Source organism: Narcine bancroftii, chromosome 2 (assembly GCF_036971445.1).
Source record: "Narcine bancroftii isolate sNarBan1 chromosome 2, sNarBan1.hap1, whole genome shotgun sequence".
Classification (NCBI taxonomy): Eukaryota; Metazoa; Chordata; class Chondrichthyes; order Torpediniformes; family Narcinidae; genus Narcine; species Narcine bancroftii.
The window spans coordinates 41,572,537-41,589,604 of record NC_091470.1 but is presented as its reverse complement, the minus strand read 5'-3'; the positions used below and the strand labels follow the sequence as shown (position 1 = coordinate 41,589,604).

General features: G+C 40.8%; 1 protein-coding gene across 9 annotated transcripts in view; it reads left to right on the top strand.

Moving 5' to 3' along the window:
- Window positions 1-9,567: 9,567 nt before the first annotated feature.
- Window positions 9,568-17,068, top strand: part of wdr20a (WD repeat domain 20a) — a 110,600-nt gene continuing 103,099 nt past the window's right edge. For 7 of the 9 annotated variants that reach the window (XR_011351161.1, XR_011351164.1, XR_011351162.1 and 4 more), the window contains exon 1: window positions 9,569-9,865. Coding sequence is in view for 5 of the 9 variants with exons in the window: in XM_069916407.1 (XP_069772508.1) it covers window positions 9,617-9,865 (249 nt within the window). In the remaining 4 variants the exon portion in view is untranslated. Of the gene's footprint in view, window positions 9,866-17,068 lie in introns of all 9 variants that reach the window. The other 2 variants (XM_069916404.1, XM_069916408.1) reach the window with 1 other exon arrangement.

Here is a 17,068-nt window from a genome sequence, read left to right as displayed (position 1 = left end):
CTTCAGAATGCTTTTAAAAAAAAAACATAATAAGCAAACAAGACGCCCTCACGGCGGCTATCCTGGCATGTGCTGGAGTGGCGGATGATTGGGAATTGAGCACTGGTTCCCTTCAGATGGGCCTCCGCGGCCAGATGAACCTGCCCATGCCTTCAGTCGGCGTGCTCTTCCTGCTTCGTACCAGCTGCCGCAGCTGCCTCTCGATTTCCCAATAACCACGGTCTCCTCTGCAGCTGCCGCAACCAAGACCTCAAGTGAGACAAGCCCCTGTCAAGCCCCTCCCCATCATATAAAACCATGGCGCCGCAGGTCCTGATCCTGGCACTGATCCAAGGATCAGGCCCTCATCTTGCTCGCTCACATGATATCAAGAACAAATATATCATTCTCGGACTGTATCTATAGAAGAAGTAAGTTGCATAAAATGAGAGAGGCATAGAGAGGAAAAGGGAAGTTCCATAATTTGGATTTAGTCCAGAAAATCGGATGCTTTGATACCACGAAATCCTGAGGGTGTTGGATTATTGAGGTTTAACTGCATCACTCAAGGTATCAGCAGATGGCACTGTTAGACTGAGACTCGTGCATAAGATCAAACTCAAAAGCATTATTACAATCTACCACGTTGAGATTATAAACACTTGTCAGAATTCCTTTAGTTGAAAATAATTGATTTTAAAAATAGTATGTCAGTCTTGTGAGATTTGAAAAACTACTTTTTTCTGGACATTCTTTCATGGCATGTGGATAGCAACAATTTCAGAATCAGAATTTATTTTCATGAACGTCGCAAAAGTCGTTTTCAGCAGCATTCACAGTTCAAACATTTATATAAACCACCTTACATTCTGGGTATAAATAATTCTGTAATCAAGGGAATGACTTAGCACCACCTCAGGGCCAGTTGAAGGTGGGCAAACAGTGTTTCCTTGGCATAAGTCACATTCCAAGCAATGAATGAATAAGGATGGAAAACTTGCTTGCCTAATATATGTTAATGATCCAATCATTTCAGAAGTATATCTACTGATACATAAAATATTTAATTCACTAAAACAACACTCAAAAAATGTAAACAAACCTGCCATTCCACTTTCTACAGTGCCCTCCATAATGTTTGGGACAAATACACTTTTTTTTCCTTTATTTGCCTCTGTGCTCCACAGTTAAATTTGTAATCAAACAATTCACATGTATTTAAGTGCACATTCTAGATTTTATTCAAGGTTATTTTTTGGTGGGACCTTGTAGAAATTACAGCACTTTTTATATATTTCAGCACCATAAGGTTTGGTTTCATAGATGTTTGCAATTACTCAGTATGGTTATTGCTTCATTGATGCAGATATGAGAAACTTGGCATGCTTCTGAGCTTTCAAGTCAAGTCGATTGTCATCTGATTGTACAAGTACAGCCTGACAAAACAGCGTTCTCCGGTCCTTGGTGCAAAAACATCCAGACATACAACCAGATATAACACACACAGAGAAATAATACTTATGCAGAACAAGTATTATAGCTATAAAATAAATAAATATTGTTTTGTACAAATGAGAGTCTCAGATGTTTGGTATGTGCAATTCCTTTGGCGTTCAGCAGTATCACTGGCCATGGGAAGAAGCTGTTCCTCAGCCTGATGGTGCTAGTACTGATATTCCTATATACCTTCCCCAATGGGAACAGCTGAAATATGCTGTGCGCAGGGTGGAAGTCGTGCTCAATAATTTTGCACACCCTCTTCAGACAATGATCACGATAAATCACATCGATGGAGGGGAGGGAGACTCCAGTGATCCTCTCTGCTACCTTTGGAGTCTGTAGTTGCTATTTTTCAACATGAGGACCAATGAGAGACATCTGTTCATGATGTCTTCTGCAGACAGTAGTCATTGCATATACATACCTGCCACCTGAAGAGTGTTTGTGAACTGTTGGATGTACATTTGGGGATTTTTCTTCTTTAAGATGAGAATTCTTCTGTCATCAGCAGTGGAGGTCTTACTTGGATTGCCAGTCCCTTTATGATTACTGAGCTCACCAGCACGTTTTTTTCTTAATGATGATCCAAACTATTTTTGGTAATCATAAGGTTTGGGCGATGTCTCTTACTGTTTTACTTTTGTTTTTCAGCACCATAATGGCTTCTTTGATTTTCATTGGCATAAATCTGGTCTTTTTAAAATAATTTTTAATTTAATACTTCACTGTGAACCACGTTACTAACAATGTGTACAAATATTCTGCATTAAAATATACACAGTGATATTTTCCTTTTCCCCCACCCCCTATAACTTAAAGCAAGAAATGAAAGAAAAAAGGAAGAATAAATAAATAAATAACAAGAGTATAAAAAAAGAGAAAGAAAAGAAAAAAACAATCGTGTTATCCAATATTTAATATTTAACTATTTTTATAATTGTAAAATCATGTCAAGAGATGGAGGTCTGAAATTGGCGGTTTCTAATATTTGTATGGTTCCCACTTTTGTTCAAATAAAGAATATTTGTCTTTTAGATTGTAGGTAATTTTTCTGATGGACTACACTTGTTCATTTGTATGCACCGTTGTATTTTTAAGGTTGCTTCCAGTTTCCAAGTTATCATTATGCACTTTTTTGCTGCTGCAAGTGCGATCATAATGAATCTTTTTTGAGCCTTGTCTAATTTTAGAATTAATTCTTTATCATATATGTTGTTCAACAAGACGTTTTTGGGTCTTTTGGTGTCCTATTTTTTGAAATTCTATTTAGTATTAGGTTTAAATCTTCCAAAAAAAATTTCTTTTGTACATGTCCAAATTGCATGTATTGTTCCAATTTCATATTTACATTGGAAGCATTTGTCCGATATTGTTGGATTCTATTCTTTTAACTTTTAAGGTGTAACATATAGTCTATGTAGCCAATTGTATTGTATCATATGAAACCGAGTATTTATTGTATTAATCATGATACTGTGGCGGTACACCATTAGGCAGGCGAACCGGCCCCAGTTGTCACGCACGCAGTGGGACAGGAAGCCGAAATGGCGCTGTCAGGGGTTTCCTCCCAACCTCGGCACCGGGCTCAGAAGCCTGGACTTGGTGACCCACATGACGCCCTGGTGACGTTGGGGCCCCCTAGTGCAGTTCTCAGCCAGGTCCGGGCTGGGAGTATAAGACCAGCCAAGCAGCCTGCAATAAATTAGTTTTGCTCACTGAACTCAACCTGTCTGGTTGTGTGATCCTTCAGTTAGCAGTGTAGCCGCCGCTACAATTGGTGACCTTGACAGGTTCAAACATCTTTGAACCCGACATGAACGACCCTTCGATCAACGCTATAGCCATCAAGCTTCCTGACTTCTGGGTTCAGGACCCGGAGACCTGGTTCAGCCACGCAGAGGCTCAGTTTCACCTCCGCCAGATTTCATCGGATTTGACCAAGTTTTACCATGTGGTCGCCGTCCTGGACCAGGCCACTGGCAAACAAGTGCTGCACCTCGTTCAGCACCCACCCACGGAAGATAAGTATGGGACCATCAAACGGGTTCTCACCGGATCCTTCAGCCTTTCCAGGTGCCAGCGTGCCGCTTGGATGCTGCGCCTCAATGCCTTGGGGGACAGAACTCCAATCAATTGATGGATGAGATTCTCAGGCTCATGGGCGATCATACCAACTGCTCACTCTTCGAGCACATCTTCCTTGACCATCTGCCTGAAGACATCAAGCCGTTACTGACCCAGGAGAGCTTCGTTGACCCTAGGAAGGTTGCTCAAAAGGCTCAGGAGCTATGGCTCAAATGATTCCTTGAGGGCTCAGCAGGCAAGAAGGTTATGAGTCACGGCCATGATCACAACCAAGCTTTCTTCTAGCGCTGCGGTGGAACACCTGGCCCCTGCAGGGGCCTCAAAGAACATAGCCATAAGCAAGCCATCTACTTCAGGCCTCTGCTTCTTCCACCAGTGCTTGGGAGCCGAGGCTCGGAAGTGTCGTTAGCCCTGCTTGTTCCAGGAAAATGAGCAGGCTGTCCACTGTTAATGGCTGTGGCGGCTGGCTAAGAACACAGCCTTCTCTACCTGCGGGATTCAGTCAGAAGCCGATGCTTCCTCGTCAACCCCGGGGCCCAGATCAGTGTCATCCCAGCCACAGCCATCGAGTCCCAGAACTGGCCTCGAGGACCTCCCCTCTGTGCACCCAATTCGATGGAGAACCGAACGTATGAAGACAAGACCATCCACTTCTAGATTGGCCAGCGGAAGTTCTCGTGGAAGTTCACCGTTTCGTCCCTCCCAACCGCCATACTGAGTGTCGACTTCCTCCTCTCCCTCGGATTCCTGGTCGACATTCGAGGCAGGTGACTGGTAGATGCCCATACCTTCCAATCCGTTCACCTTAACGCCTCCCGCACAGAGCAGCCACAGATGGCCACGGTCAGCATGCCCAAGGACGAGTTTCAGCATATCCTGGATGAGTTCCCATCCCTCCTCAAGCCGCAGTTCTACACCGCCTCACTACGCCTTGGGGTGTTTCATTACATCCTCACCCAAGACCTGCCGGTCCATGCCAAGGCACGCCGGCTCCCGCAAGATAAGCTACAGATAGCGAAGGAAGAGTTCTCACATCTGCAGGAGCTGGGGATCATTTAATGCTCCGACAGTCCTTGGGCCTCACCACTCCACCTGGTCCCGAAAGCCTCTGGTGGCTGGTGCCCCAGCGGAGATTATCAACGGCTTAACTATGTGACAGTACCTGACCATTACCCGATCTCTATGGCCAACCTGCATGGCATGAGGGTATTCTCCAAGGTTGACCTGGTGCACGGGTATCACCAAGTCCTGGTGCACCCCGAGGACATGCCCAAAACGGCTATCATTGCCCCCTTTGGCTTGTTTGAGATCCTACGCATGCCATTTGGGTTCCAGGATGCCGCCCAGACCTTCCAGCGACTCATGGACACAATAAGCAGGAATTTGAATTTCATATTCATTTACCTGGACGACATCCTTGTCGCCAGCAGAGACTGGGCACAACACAAGTTTCATCTGTGCACCCTCTTCTCCTGACTGGGCGACTCCGGCCTAACGATCAATCCAGCCAAATGCCAGTTCGGGAAAGAGTCCATGCAGTTCTTGGACCATACCATCATGGCCGAAGGAGCTACATCTTGCTGCAGTCAGGGAGTTCCCACACCCGGACAACTTCAAGGGGCTATAGGAGTTCATGGGTATGGTCAATTTCTATAACTGCTTTATTCCAGGCACTGCACACTCATGCAACTGCTCTTCGCCCTCATCGCGGTCAAAAACAAGACACTTGCCTGGACTCAAGAGGCCAGCAGGGTATTCAAAGCAATGAAAGATGCCCTCACGAAGGCTACCCTGCTTGTCCACCCATGCACTAACCTGCGTATGGTGCTCTCCATTGATGCCTCTGCCACAGCCATCGGCGTCGTCCTGGAGCATCAGGTGAACAGACAGTGGAAACCACTGGCATTCTTTAGCTGACTTCTTCGCCCGCCAGAGTGCAAGAATAGCATTTTTGATTGTGAGTTGCTGGGCATGTACCTGGCAGTGCGTCATTTCCACTATTTCTTGGAGGGGAGACCTTTCACCATTTTTACCGACCACAAACCCCCTCACTCATCCGCTCGCTATGGCAAGAGATCTCTGGTCGGCCCGCCAACAGCGTCACCTCTCCAAAGTTATAACCTTTTTTTCCCAAAGTACAGTTTTTGTTAAATTAAATACCTTTCACTTCTTATATCTGGATTAAAAAAAATATTTTTTTCCCATTGTACTCCACTCTTTTCATTGCCAGTTCCATTATTTTCTCTCTTGTATTTTGTAGTAGTTTTATTGGTATGGATCATGGTTTCTGATATGGCTGCAGCTTTGGCATCAATACTCTGTGGGCTCTGTCAATTTCTATTTCTTCTTGGAGTTCTTCTACTCCCAAGATCTGTGGGATCCTTCTTTTTATAAATCCTTTTATATCTGCCCCTTCTTCACTTTCAGGCCCGCTATTTTTATATTATTATGTATGCTGAAATTCTCTAAATTTCGATTTTTGGGGGCTAACAAGTCATGTGTCTTCTTAATCTCCTTATCTCTATCATCCAATTTTTCTCTTAACTCATTCACCTCCATTTCCACTCCTGTCACTCTGTCTTCCACTTCATCACTTTGCTTTCTCATTTCTGCCATAGCATTCTCCATTCTTTGTATTTTTACATCTGTCTCTTGCATGTTTTTTTTATATAGTACTGAACTCAGCCATTATTGTTTCCATTAGAATCTTTATTTGATTGTTAAAGTATTCCTTATTTACCATCTGCATCTGTTTTTTACCTTGTATTTTTTTCTTGTATGTCTTTATCTTCTTTCACTTGCTCCATTTCTTGGCTCCATGTTGATCTTGCTTCTATCGTTGTCTTCTCTGCAGCTTCTCCCATTACTGAGTCAGCATCTTGCTGTCAGCATCCATTCCCTTCGCCATCTTCTTTAGAATGCATACTACTGTGCATGCGCAACTCCTCTTGCATGCGTGCTGGCATTTCTTTTTCAGACACTGCAAGCCAACATTCTAGACCACCTGGGGGACATTGCTGCTGAGCTGCCGGCTTACTGGCTTCACAGCTCGGGCCATCCTCTTTGGGAGAGCTCCCTGTTCATGGACTGCGTAAGGCCTTCCTCTTTTTTTTCTGGCGATTTCTTCATCTCTTCTTTGCTTGCCATTGTAGTCTTTTCCTTCTTTGGAACCATCCTTGCAATTTTTTTAATGTTTTACTTGTCTGCCTTGTTTTTCTACCTTTTTTTTTCAAACTTTCTTTGTGGAGGGCTGCTTTTCCTTAACTAGCCATTACTCCATCACGTGACTACCTCCCTAATTAAGTATAATCTTAGCAACAAAAAAAAACTTTCCTGTAGGAAGGATATGATTGCACTGAAGGGGATGCAGAGGAGATACGCCAGGATGTTGCCTGCAATAGAATGTTTCAGGTATGACAGATTGAATAGGTTATGTTTGTCTTTCTTTGAGCAGAGATGGGTGGGGTTGGTGGAGGTGTAGTATACGTGATAGAAGTCCACAAAAGAGTATGGTAAATTTTTGATACCATCAAAAATTGTCTGTCTTCAACAATATTCAAGATAAATGTTGATACACTTTTGTATATGAGTGAAATCAATGGATGGAAGTAAACCAGGTGCTTTGGGTTTCTGTGAGGGGTGCTGGACAAAGTGGAGCAGAGTAGCAACAGAATCTGCAGACAATGATCACACATAGTGAGGTTGAGGTGAGAGCATGATCTGGTAGAAAAGAGTATTAATTGGTTGTTGACATCCATTCCTCACAACAAAACAACAAACCTTTTGAAGTTAATGACAACAAACATAGGATTTCCTATTTTCAAATAAACCCAAAGCAAAAATAGTTCCAGAAAAGCCAATGTTAAGAGGACATGGTGGAAGGGATGGCTCAGAGTCCCCATATTGGACTGATAAACCAGATCAAGGTGAAACATGATGAACAGATGTAATAGATTGGCAGATGCCAGACAAAGGGAGAGAAAGCAAGAAAAATAAAGGTAAGTCATGCAGGGTGGTGATGATGAAGACAAAGACTGCCAGTGCTGGTATCCGATGAGGCAAGAATGGTGGTATAAAGTGGGACCAGATAAAACTGGGGGAGGGGGTGGGAAGAAGAGCATAAGAATAAAGTGGGGAGATGGGGTGGAGGGGAAAGGAACCAAAAAGGAGGGGGGCTGAGAATGGGTGGGAAAGAGTCAAAGAAGAAGATTGAAGAGGAAGAGGAGAGGGGTACAGAGAGAGCGGACTGCTGACCTGAAATGAGCAAATTTCATGTTCTATGTGACTGCCCAGTTAGATTTTTGTTCCACTAGAACCATAGAACATTGCAGCACAGAAACAATCCCTTCAGCCCTTCTAGTCTATGCCAAACTATTATCCTGCCTAGTCCCACTGACCTGCACCCAGTCTATAGTCCTCCAAACCTCTCCCATCCATGTACCTGTCCAAATTCTTAAAATTCATCCCATGTTTATTACTTAAGCTGGCAGCTCATTCCATACTCCTGCCACTCTGTGTGATGAAATTCTCCTCAATGGTTCCCCTAAACCTTTTCCCTTTCACCCTTAACCCATGTCCTGTTGTTTGTATTTCACCTATGCTCAGTGGAAAAAGCCAACCTACATTTACTGTCTAACCCCCTCATCATTTTAAATATCTCTGTTAACTTCCCTCATTTTTCTTTGGTCCAGGGCATAAAGTTCTAAATTGTTTCCCTGTAACTCAGTTCCTGAAGTCCAGACAACATTCTAGTAAATCTTCTCTGCACTCTTTCTATCTTATTGATATCTTTCCTGTAGTTAAGTGACCAAAACTGCACATAATAATCCAAATTTGGCCTCACCAATGTCCTATACTCAAATACTTTGATTTATAAAGGCAAATATGCCAAAAGCTCTCTTTACAACCTTATCTACCTGTGATGCCACTTTTAGGGAATTATGTATCTGTATTCCTAGATCTCTCTGTTCAACCACACTCCTCAGTGCCCTACCATTAACCATCTATGTCCTTTTTTGATTTGTCTTTCCAAATGCAACACCTTACACTTGTCTGCATTAGATTCCATCTGCCATTTTTAAGCCCATTTTTCCAGATGCCCTAGATCCCTCTATAAGCTTTGAAAGCCTTCCTCAATGTTCACAACACATCTCATCTGTGTCATCTGCAAACTTGCTGATCCAATTGACATTATCATCCAGATTATTGATATAGATGATAAAAAAACAATGGCAATGCAGGACAGACAGGTCAGTGTAGGAATGGGAGTTGAATTGGCAACCAGATCTGGATAGCTATTGTGCATAAAGTAGAAGGTCTGTGAAACAGTTCTTGAATCTGCACTTGGTCTTACTGATGTGGAACAGGTGACATCAGGAGCTCTGAACACAATATATGAGATTAGAGGAGGCGCACGTGAATCACTGAAGAATCAGAATTAATCGTCATGAACGTCACAAAATTTGTTGTTTTTGCAGCAGGTGGAAATATTTCTATATTTCAAAATAAATAAAACAGTGCAAGAAAAAGAGAAAGTAAGGTAGTGTCTGTGGTTTATGTTCATTCAGAAATCTGATGTCAGAGAGGAAGAAGCTGTCCTTGTGCAGCTGGCTACTAGTCTTCAAGCTCCTGTATCTTTTTTTTCCAATGGTAGCAGAGTGAGGAGGAAATAGTCTGGGAGGTGAGTCCTTGAGGATAGAGGCTGTTTTCTTCAGGCACCGCCTCAATTGGAAGGGCTGTTTCGGGCCCTGGGTCTCTTTGCCTCCTGTTTAGGAGTCCAGTCAACAAATAGTTTGCAGATGCTGGAAAACATCTGAGAGGAACTTCGCAGGTGAGGAAGCTTCCATGGAAAGCAATGGACAGTTGACGTCTCGAGCCGAAGACTGCATCGCGACGAGGAAAGGCTGCTCAGGAGCCTGGGCTTCCGGTTATCCCCGTGAAATGACGTCATGACGCATTGACGTGAAATCCTCATTCGCTGTGTTAAGTCAGCGGTCACGCAGGCGTCCTGAGTCACATCCGGGCTTGGATAGGATGAATCCTAAAGTACAACATGGCGACGGAGGGAGGAGGGAAGGAGATGAACGAAATTAAAACCCAGTTTACTACCAGGGAAGGTGTTTATAAAGTGTTGACCCAGTCTGAATACAGTCGGCCCAACAGGGTGCCTTTTAATTCCCAAGGATCCAACCCAGTCAAGGTGTCATTCGTAAATGTGAACGACCAGTCTGGCAATGGGGACAGAATCTGCTTTAATGTGGGCCGGGAGCTGTACTTTTACATTTACAAAGGCATAAGGAAGGTAAACATTAAGATGCTCATTTTTGCGGGGGGGGGGGGGGGGGGGATTGATAAATGGGGAACAAAACCCCCCCGCCGTGTACAGTGAACCTACCTGGTTAGCAATCAGTTTGTTATTGCGGGTGTCGAGGGCAGGAGCCGAGTTTGTCAGTGACAGGCTGCACAACCCCTCCGATGATCAGTTTGGGGGAGAACCGCATGGATTAAATCAAAGTGCGTTTGTCGAGATTAGAGTCAATTGATTCATTTTTACTTTAAATTTGTATTTGATCAAACATTTACAACAATTAAATGTACAAAACTAATTGAAATAAATAGAGCAGGGTTTAAATACTGTTCCAAAATTGTCAAAACGTTGCAGTGTTTCACTGGAACCGATACAGGCAAGGTTCAGAACGTTCTCTTTTATGTTTTAAGCTGTGAAAGTCAAATGGTAAAGGTTGGAGTATTTTTTTCAAAATATGGTTCATTTAATGTGACCAGATGCATTCTGATGGAGTTGTTTTTAGAATGTGATCAATTTGAAAGGAATCATGCCAAATTTCATTTTTTTAAAATAATGTACTATTTTGTTAAACTTCTAAAATTTCCTCTCTGTGCTTCTTTGGATGATGAAACTTTATGAAGTAAGCTATCTTGTATATACATTGATTTACAGGGTTCAAATGATATCCTAGTTCAAGGTCCAATAGCTGTTTATTTCGGAACAAGCAAAATGTATTCCATTTAAATATAATTGTAAGGTTATAATTGGAGGGTATAACAAGGAGACAAATCACTGTTGAATTTGTTGATTATTGTCTAAGTGATTTTAAATAAAGGTGTTGAATGGATGAGGTAGGCAGAGACTGGCAATTCAAGAAACAGAAATTTTAATAGGAAAATGTGGATACAGAATACACTTCCTAAGTTTTCAATATCTGAACTAGCAATTTAGAATAGGTTTTTAACTCGATTTCCATCTTGGGCAGAACAACACAAGAGAGTATTTGGTACTCTGTAAGTACCTAGAAGAAAATACAGTTCCTTCCTATTTTAAAGGATTTTGTGAATTATTAACATTGTATGGTTGTATTTCTGGAGATAGGAGGTCTGGATATGAGATTAATGTGAGGTATTGGCAGTTTGTGCTTTAAAAAAGAAAATATACGGTTGTGCTTAATTTGCAGATTGAGACAATCAAATAGTTGCAAGGTTATGTATGCTAATATAAAGTATAGCAAGTATTTGTGCAATGAGTCATGTTTATTGGGTTTAGGAGTTTTTTAAAACTGGAACCACAATAAACAAAATAACACATTTTCATGAGAAATTTGTTATTTAACCTAATTATTGTTCATTAAAATCTGAGCAGGCTAATGAGCTGCCTCAGGCAATATTTTCTATTTTCCAAATGGTTTATGACCTACCCTCTGCATATTTTGGATGTCAAAATTGATTTTTAATATTGTTTGCAATATTTTAGATCTTGGGAATATTACATAACAAAAGGTAGCATTATTGTTTACATTTATCAAATGAACCCTTATCACATAGATGGACTTGGATTAAGTATTTTATAGCTTTCCATTATATAAAAACATAATAAGGTTTATTTTTTTCCACATCCCTGCCTCTAAATTTTAGTACCTCTTTGAGATTGAAATCATTCTTTTTGATAAATTGTTCCCAATGTAATTGGTATGACTTCCTTGTGTGGTGCACAAGAAGAAACTCCAGGAACTGCAGGTTTCTCAGAATCTTGGTTAAGACATTTTAGAAAGAATGCATGACTAGAGAGGTTGTGTAGAAGGGTGAGATTTAGCTTTGAAGGATCAGAATTGTTTCAAGGGAAAGATGGAGCTGTTCAAGATTGACTGATTAGGCAGGACTGAACCAATCTGAGGGAATGTTTCCTAATGCTGTTGGGGAAAACTTTAGTTAATATGGCCAAGAGGGAATGTAGATTTGGACAGGGAATTAGAGAAGTGGGAGAAAATGATAGAAAATAAGAAATGGAAAAGTAGAAGGAAGAAATGACGAGAGGAAAATTAAGTGCAATAGAAATAATGGGGTTAACACAAGAAAGATGGTTAAACATTAGAACTCTATCTACTGATACTACTTCATTTTCTTCTCTTCTTATGCATTTATTTAGTTTTAAAAATGATGTAATTTATAGCAATTTTTGGACCTGTAAATGTGCTGCTGCAAAACAATGAATTTCATGACAAATGTTTGTGACAATAAATTTTGATTCTGTACCTAAAACAAAATGAATGTTAATCTTCTGGTAACTGTGGCAATGTGGGTGCAAGGAGATTAAAGGCAGGAACTCAATATTCAGGGATATTTGCTGGTGGAAGGGAGAAGAGCTGGGGTAGGTGTGCTATAAAGAAATGAAGTAAGCGCAATTATGAGAATGATTCAAGTTTAGAAAGCATAGATTCATTTAGATTGGTAGTTAACAAAATTAATACTACAAAGTGGCAGATGTAGGAGTGGTGCCTAATTTCACAACAATTTGCAACCACTGCAACCGTGTCTGCCTGTCCCGCATCGGACTTGTCAGCCACAAACGAGCCTGCAGCTGACGTGGACATTACCCCTCCATAAATCTTTGTCCGCAAAGCCAAGCCAAAGAAAAGAAAGAAAGAAACCACTTTTTAAAAGAAAAGTATAAATCAAGAAATAATGACAGGTGTAAAAAATCTTGGGTGACTTTAATCTTGGGTTAATCAATTTAAATTTATATCCACAAAATTAATGAGTGCACAAGGGATAATTTCCTAGAGCAATACATTGTGGAGCCAGACGGGAACAGGCTAATTTAGATCTGATAATGTGCAATGAGAGAAACATTCTTGGAGTGAAAGATCTGTTGGGAAGTTGTGATCACAGCATGGTAGTACTTAACATTCAATTTGAGATTGGTAAAAATAGTTTTCAATTTAAATAAGATGTCTTTCAAAGGAATGAAGAGACATTTGACTAAAACAAATTGGTTAAGCAGGTTCAAGAATGGCCACAGACATTTTGGTAAGACATTTTAAAGAATTTTAAGACATTTTTTTTTTAAAAAAAAAAAAGAGAAAAAAATTGTAACTCTCAACCAGTGTGGAGCAGAACATCTAAAGGGTAGAAACAATGAACCAGCTGGAGTTTACCAAGGAAGTAACAGGACATTAAATTGGAGGGTGTCAACTTAAAGAAGACCAATTTAGAATCCAAAAGACAAATGAAAATGAGAAAAGAATCTAGTGTGAGGCATTAACCTAACATCTTGAAATCCATAAAATTAGAAAGGTGAAAGTGAATATAAACCTTGAGAATGAGGGTGTGGAAATATTTATGGGTAGCAAGGAAATGGCAGAAGAAATTAAGAAAATATTAAAATAGGTTGCCAAGGCAAATAGAAGATTATTGGCATTCCTTAAGACTTAACAGCTATATTTGGAAAAATCTTCGAATCAATCATTGGGAAGGCAATAGAAGAATATTTGGAAAGTTCTAATCTGATTAAGCAGACTTGGCAGGGCTCCAGGAAGAGGAAGTTGGGTCTAATTAATTTGAGTTCTTTGAGGAAATGTAGAGGTGATTTAGTGAAGGCAGATAGTTGCTCAGGAAGGAGCTGTGTAAAAGGATACTTTGTGAGAAATGATGTTGGAGGTATTACGTTTGTTTATTTATTATTGTACAACCTGATGAAATAGCATTCTCCAGTCTTTGGTGCAACACACTGCAAACACATAGACATAATGCACGTACAGACAGTGATACATGTGCACAGTACATTTTTACCAATATTTAGATGAATAAATATTTTGTTAAATAAATAGTTGAGTCATAGAGGGTATGTATAAGCAGTTCATCAATTGTTCAGCAGTCTCATTGCCCATGAGAAGAAACGATTTCTCAGCTTGGTGGTTCTGGTAGTCATACATCTCTTTTTTGACAGCAGTAGCTGGGTGGTAGGGGCCTTCATTGATTTATTGAGCCCTCTTTATACAAGTATCCTGGTAAATCTCATTGTCGGGGGGGGTGGAAGAAGAGGGAGACCCCAGTAATCCTTGCTGTCACTCTTGTGGTCCTGTGGTTTGACCTCCAATCTGATGTTCTACAGCAACTGTACCTCACTGTGATACAGCTGACCAGGACTCTTTTAATAGAGCTCCTTAGAAAGTTGACAGGATGGTGGCTGACATCCTTGCCCTCCTTAGTCTTCTCAGAAAGTGCAGTCAATGTTGTGCCTTCCTAACAAGTGAGATGTCGTGTCCAGGATGGGTCACTTCCTACGTGGACTCTGAAGAACTTCGTGCTCTCTACTGTCTCCACTATCGAGCTAAGAGCTAATAATGTGCAGAGGAGGGTGGTCAATCCATATCAGCTTCTTCGTCTTGTCCATGTTGTGACTCTGGTTGTTGGTCTTGCACCACTTCATGGGATTTTCCATCTCTTATCTGTACTGTGACTTCTTGTTGTTGCTGATGAGGCCAATTATCGTGTCACCTGTAAGCTCAAGGACTGGAGCTGGATCTGGCGTTGCAGATGTGGGTCTGAAGTGTGTACAGGAGCGGGCTGTGCACACTCCTGAGGTGAGCCGATGCTCCGTTTGATGATGCTTGATGTTCTGTCGCTGACTTGGACAGACAGTGTTCTTTCCTTCACAAATCTAGAATCCAGTTATGGAGAAGGGTGTTGAGTCCAACGAGGACAGCTTCTCCAAGATCCTCCGTCGTATGACTATTAAACAGGGAGCTGAAGTAATTGAACAGCAGTTTGATGCATGAGGTGCCATTCTCCATGTGGTTCAGGACAGAACGGAGGGACAAGGCTATTAACATCATCAGTGGAACAATTCCATTTGTAGGTAAATTGAAATGGGTCCAGTATTTCTGGGAGGTGTGCTTTGATGCATTCCATCACCAGACGCTTGAAGAATTTCATAATGGTGGAGGTCAGTGCCACTGGGTGGTAGTCACTGAGGCCTGTTACTGTCATCCTCTTTGGTACTGGTATAATGGTGGCTGTTTTGAAATCCGTGCGATCATTGGACTGCTGCAGTGACGCATTGATGATATCTGTAAGGGCCTCAGTCAGTCGGTCCGCAGTCCTTCAGAACCAATCATATACATTGCCTGGTCCCACTGCCTTGTGTGGGTTCACCTTGGATAGGGTTCTCCTCATATCTGTTGTAGCATTGATTGAGGAAAAAAAACAATGGAAAGCTGAAACATCTAAGCTGAGGGTCCAATGAAACATAATTGCAAACTTTTATTTCAAAGAAGTTGGAGCACTAAAGTAGGGATGTCTTAAAACAACTGTATGTGCATTAATGCAGATACATCTAAATAATTCTGTACAGTTATGCTTCCATTGTACAAAGAAAGATATTATTGGAGGATTGTCTTGTGAGGAAAAGCTTGGTCTGTATTCATTGGAGTTCTGAAGAGAGGGGAGTGATTTTATTGAAACATCTAAAATTGTTCTAGGGCTTGATAAACTAAATGCTCATGGAATGTTTTCCCTCGTTGAGAATTTGGAATAAAAGAGCACAGATGAAATCAAGAAAGAATTCTATTAAAGGGCTGTTAAGCCTTTGAATTCCTTTCCTCCTCCTTTCCTCAATAGCTGTGGAGGCTGAATTTCTTTAATGCATTTTTATTAGTATTTGTCCATTCTCATGAGCATATCTCCCATGAAGATTATGTTAGAAAGGACATGCATTCTTTGGTGTTCCATTTAAAAAATTAAACATTTTACATAGAAGCTAAGTTCACTTTGAGAGAAACACAAGAACAGCAGGTGCTGGAGTCTTGTACTACCTGAGAACATAAAACGTAGAATATTATAGCACAAAACAGGCCCTTTGGCCCACAATGTTATGCCTACCTATATAAACCTACTCAACAATCTAAACCAGCTGGAAGGACTCGGTGGGTCAGATGACACAGTTCGTCAGTCAGTATTTAAGATTAGGACTTTTTTTGAGACCTATTTAATTTCTACATAGTTGGCTAAGTAACAGGCAACTTGTTTCTCAAGCTGGAGGAAGAGGAATGGTAATAAACTCCAGGAATATGTGTTTGGGCCATTGCATTTTTTTTAAAAACCTATGTTAACAATCCTGATTTGGGGGCATAAGACATAATTTCTAAATTTGTGGATACTACAAAACATAGTAGTATGATAAACTGCAAAAAAGAATTGTGATAGATTGTATCAGGATATTTAACAAAAAAAGTAATGGAATGGCCAGAGAGATGACAGAAGTTTAATGAAGAGACACATTGGTGCGAAGAAGCAATATAGAATTAGGTAGATGGTTTAAAAGGGATGCAGGAGCAGAGGGATATGGAGTAGGAGTGTACAAATTGTTGGAAGTGACAGCAGACTGAGAAAATAGTTGATGAGGCATGTAGATTTCTGGGTTTATTAGTAAATGCACAAAAGATTTGAGAACATTAGAGGTTCCATAATAATTTTAAGAATGGTTTCTGGAGTGGAAGACTAGAGATAGATTGGAGGGGCTGTGACTGTTTTTTTCGAAGAAGAGGCTGAGGAGAGATTGGGAATATGTATATAAAATGTTCCCTTTGATGGTAGAGTAGAGGACTGAAGGCCATGTATAAAATAAGGGAGGTGAGAATTATGCAACATGAAGAAATACAGTTCATGAAATTTGTGGTTGCAATCTGGAATGTACTCCCTGCAGTTAAAGTGGAGGTAGGTTCCATTGTGCCATTGAATGGGAAGGGTTAAAATATGCAAATCAATTGGGAAATGTTTGGTGGATGAAACTGGGAAGTTGCTTTATTAGAGGGTTGGTGCACATGTGATTGCCAGTTTAAGTAGATGACCACTTGCATGGCTAAGGCAGAGATTGTGGAGGATGAAACTGCTAAATGGGAGTAGTGTGGACATGGATTTTGTGAGTAGAATGATCTTTGTGCTGAATGACCTGACTTTGATTCCATTTTTGGGGAAAAAAAAGTTAACCTACAGAATTGTTTGGTTACAAATATATTTGACTTTAACATTGGCTATCCAGTGTACAAAAATGTGTTCATATTGATGGAATTACTTTTTAGAGCTTCCTTTAATAAACCTTCATGAAATGAATTTGACTATTCTTAAGTGATTCTGTTGAAAACTATTTTCCCAGAGAGATGCTAAAGTTTACAGCACATGTCGATAACAAAATTATTTGAAAAAATAATAATAG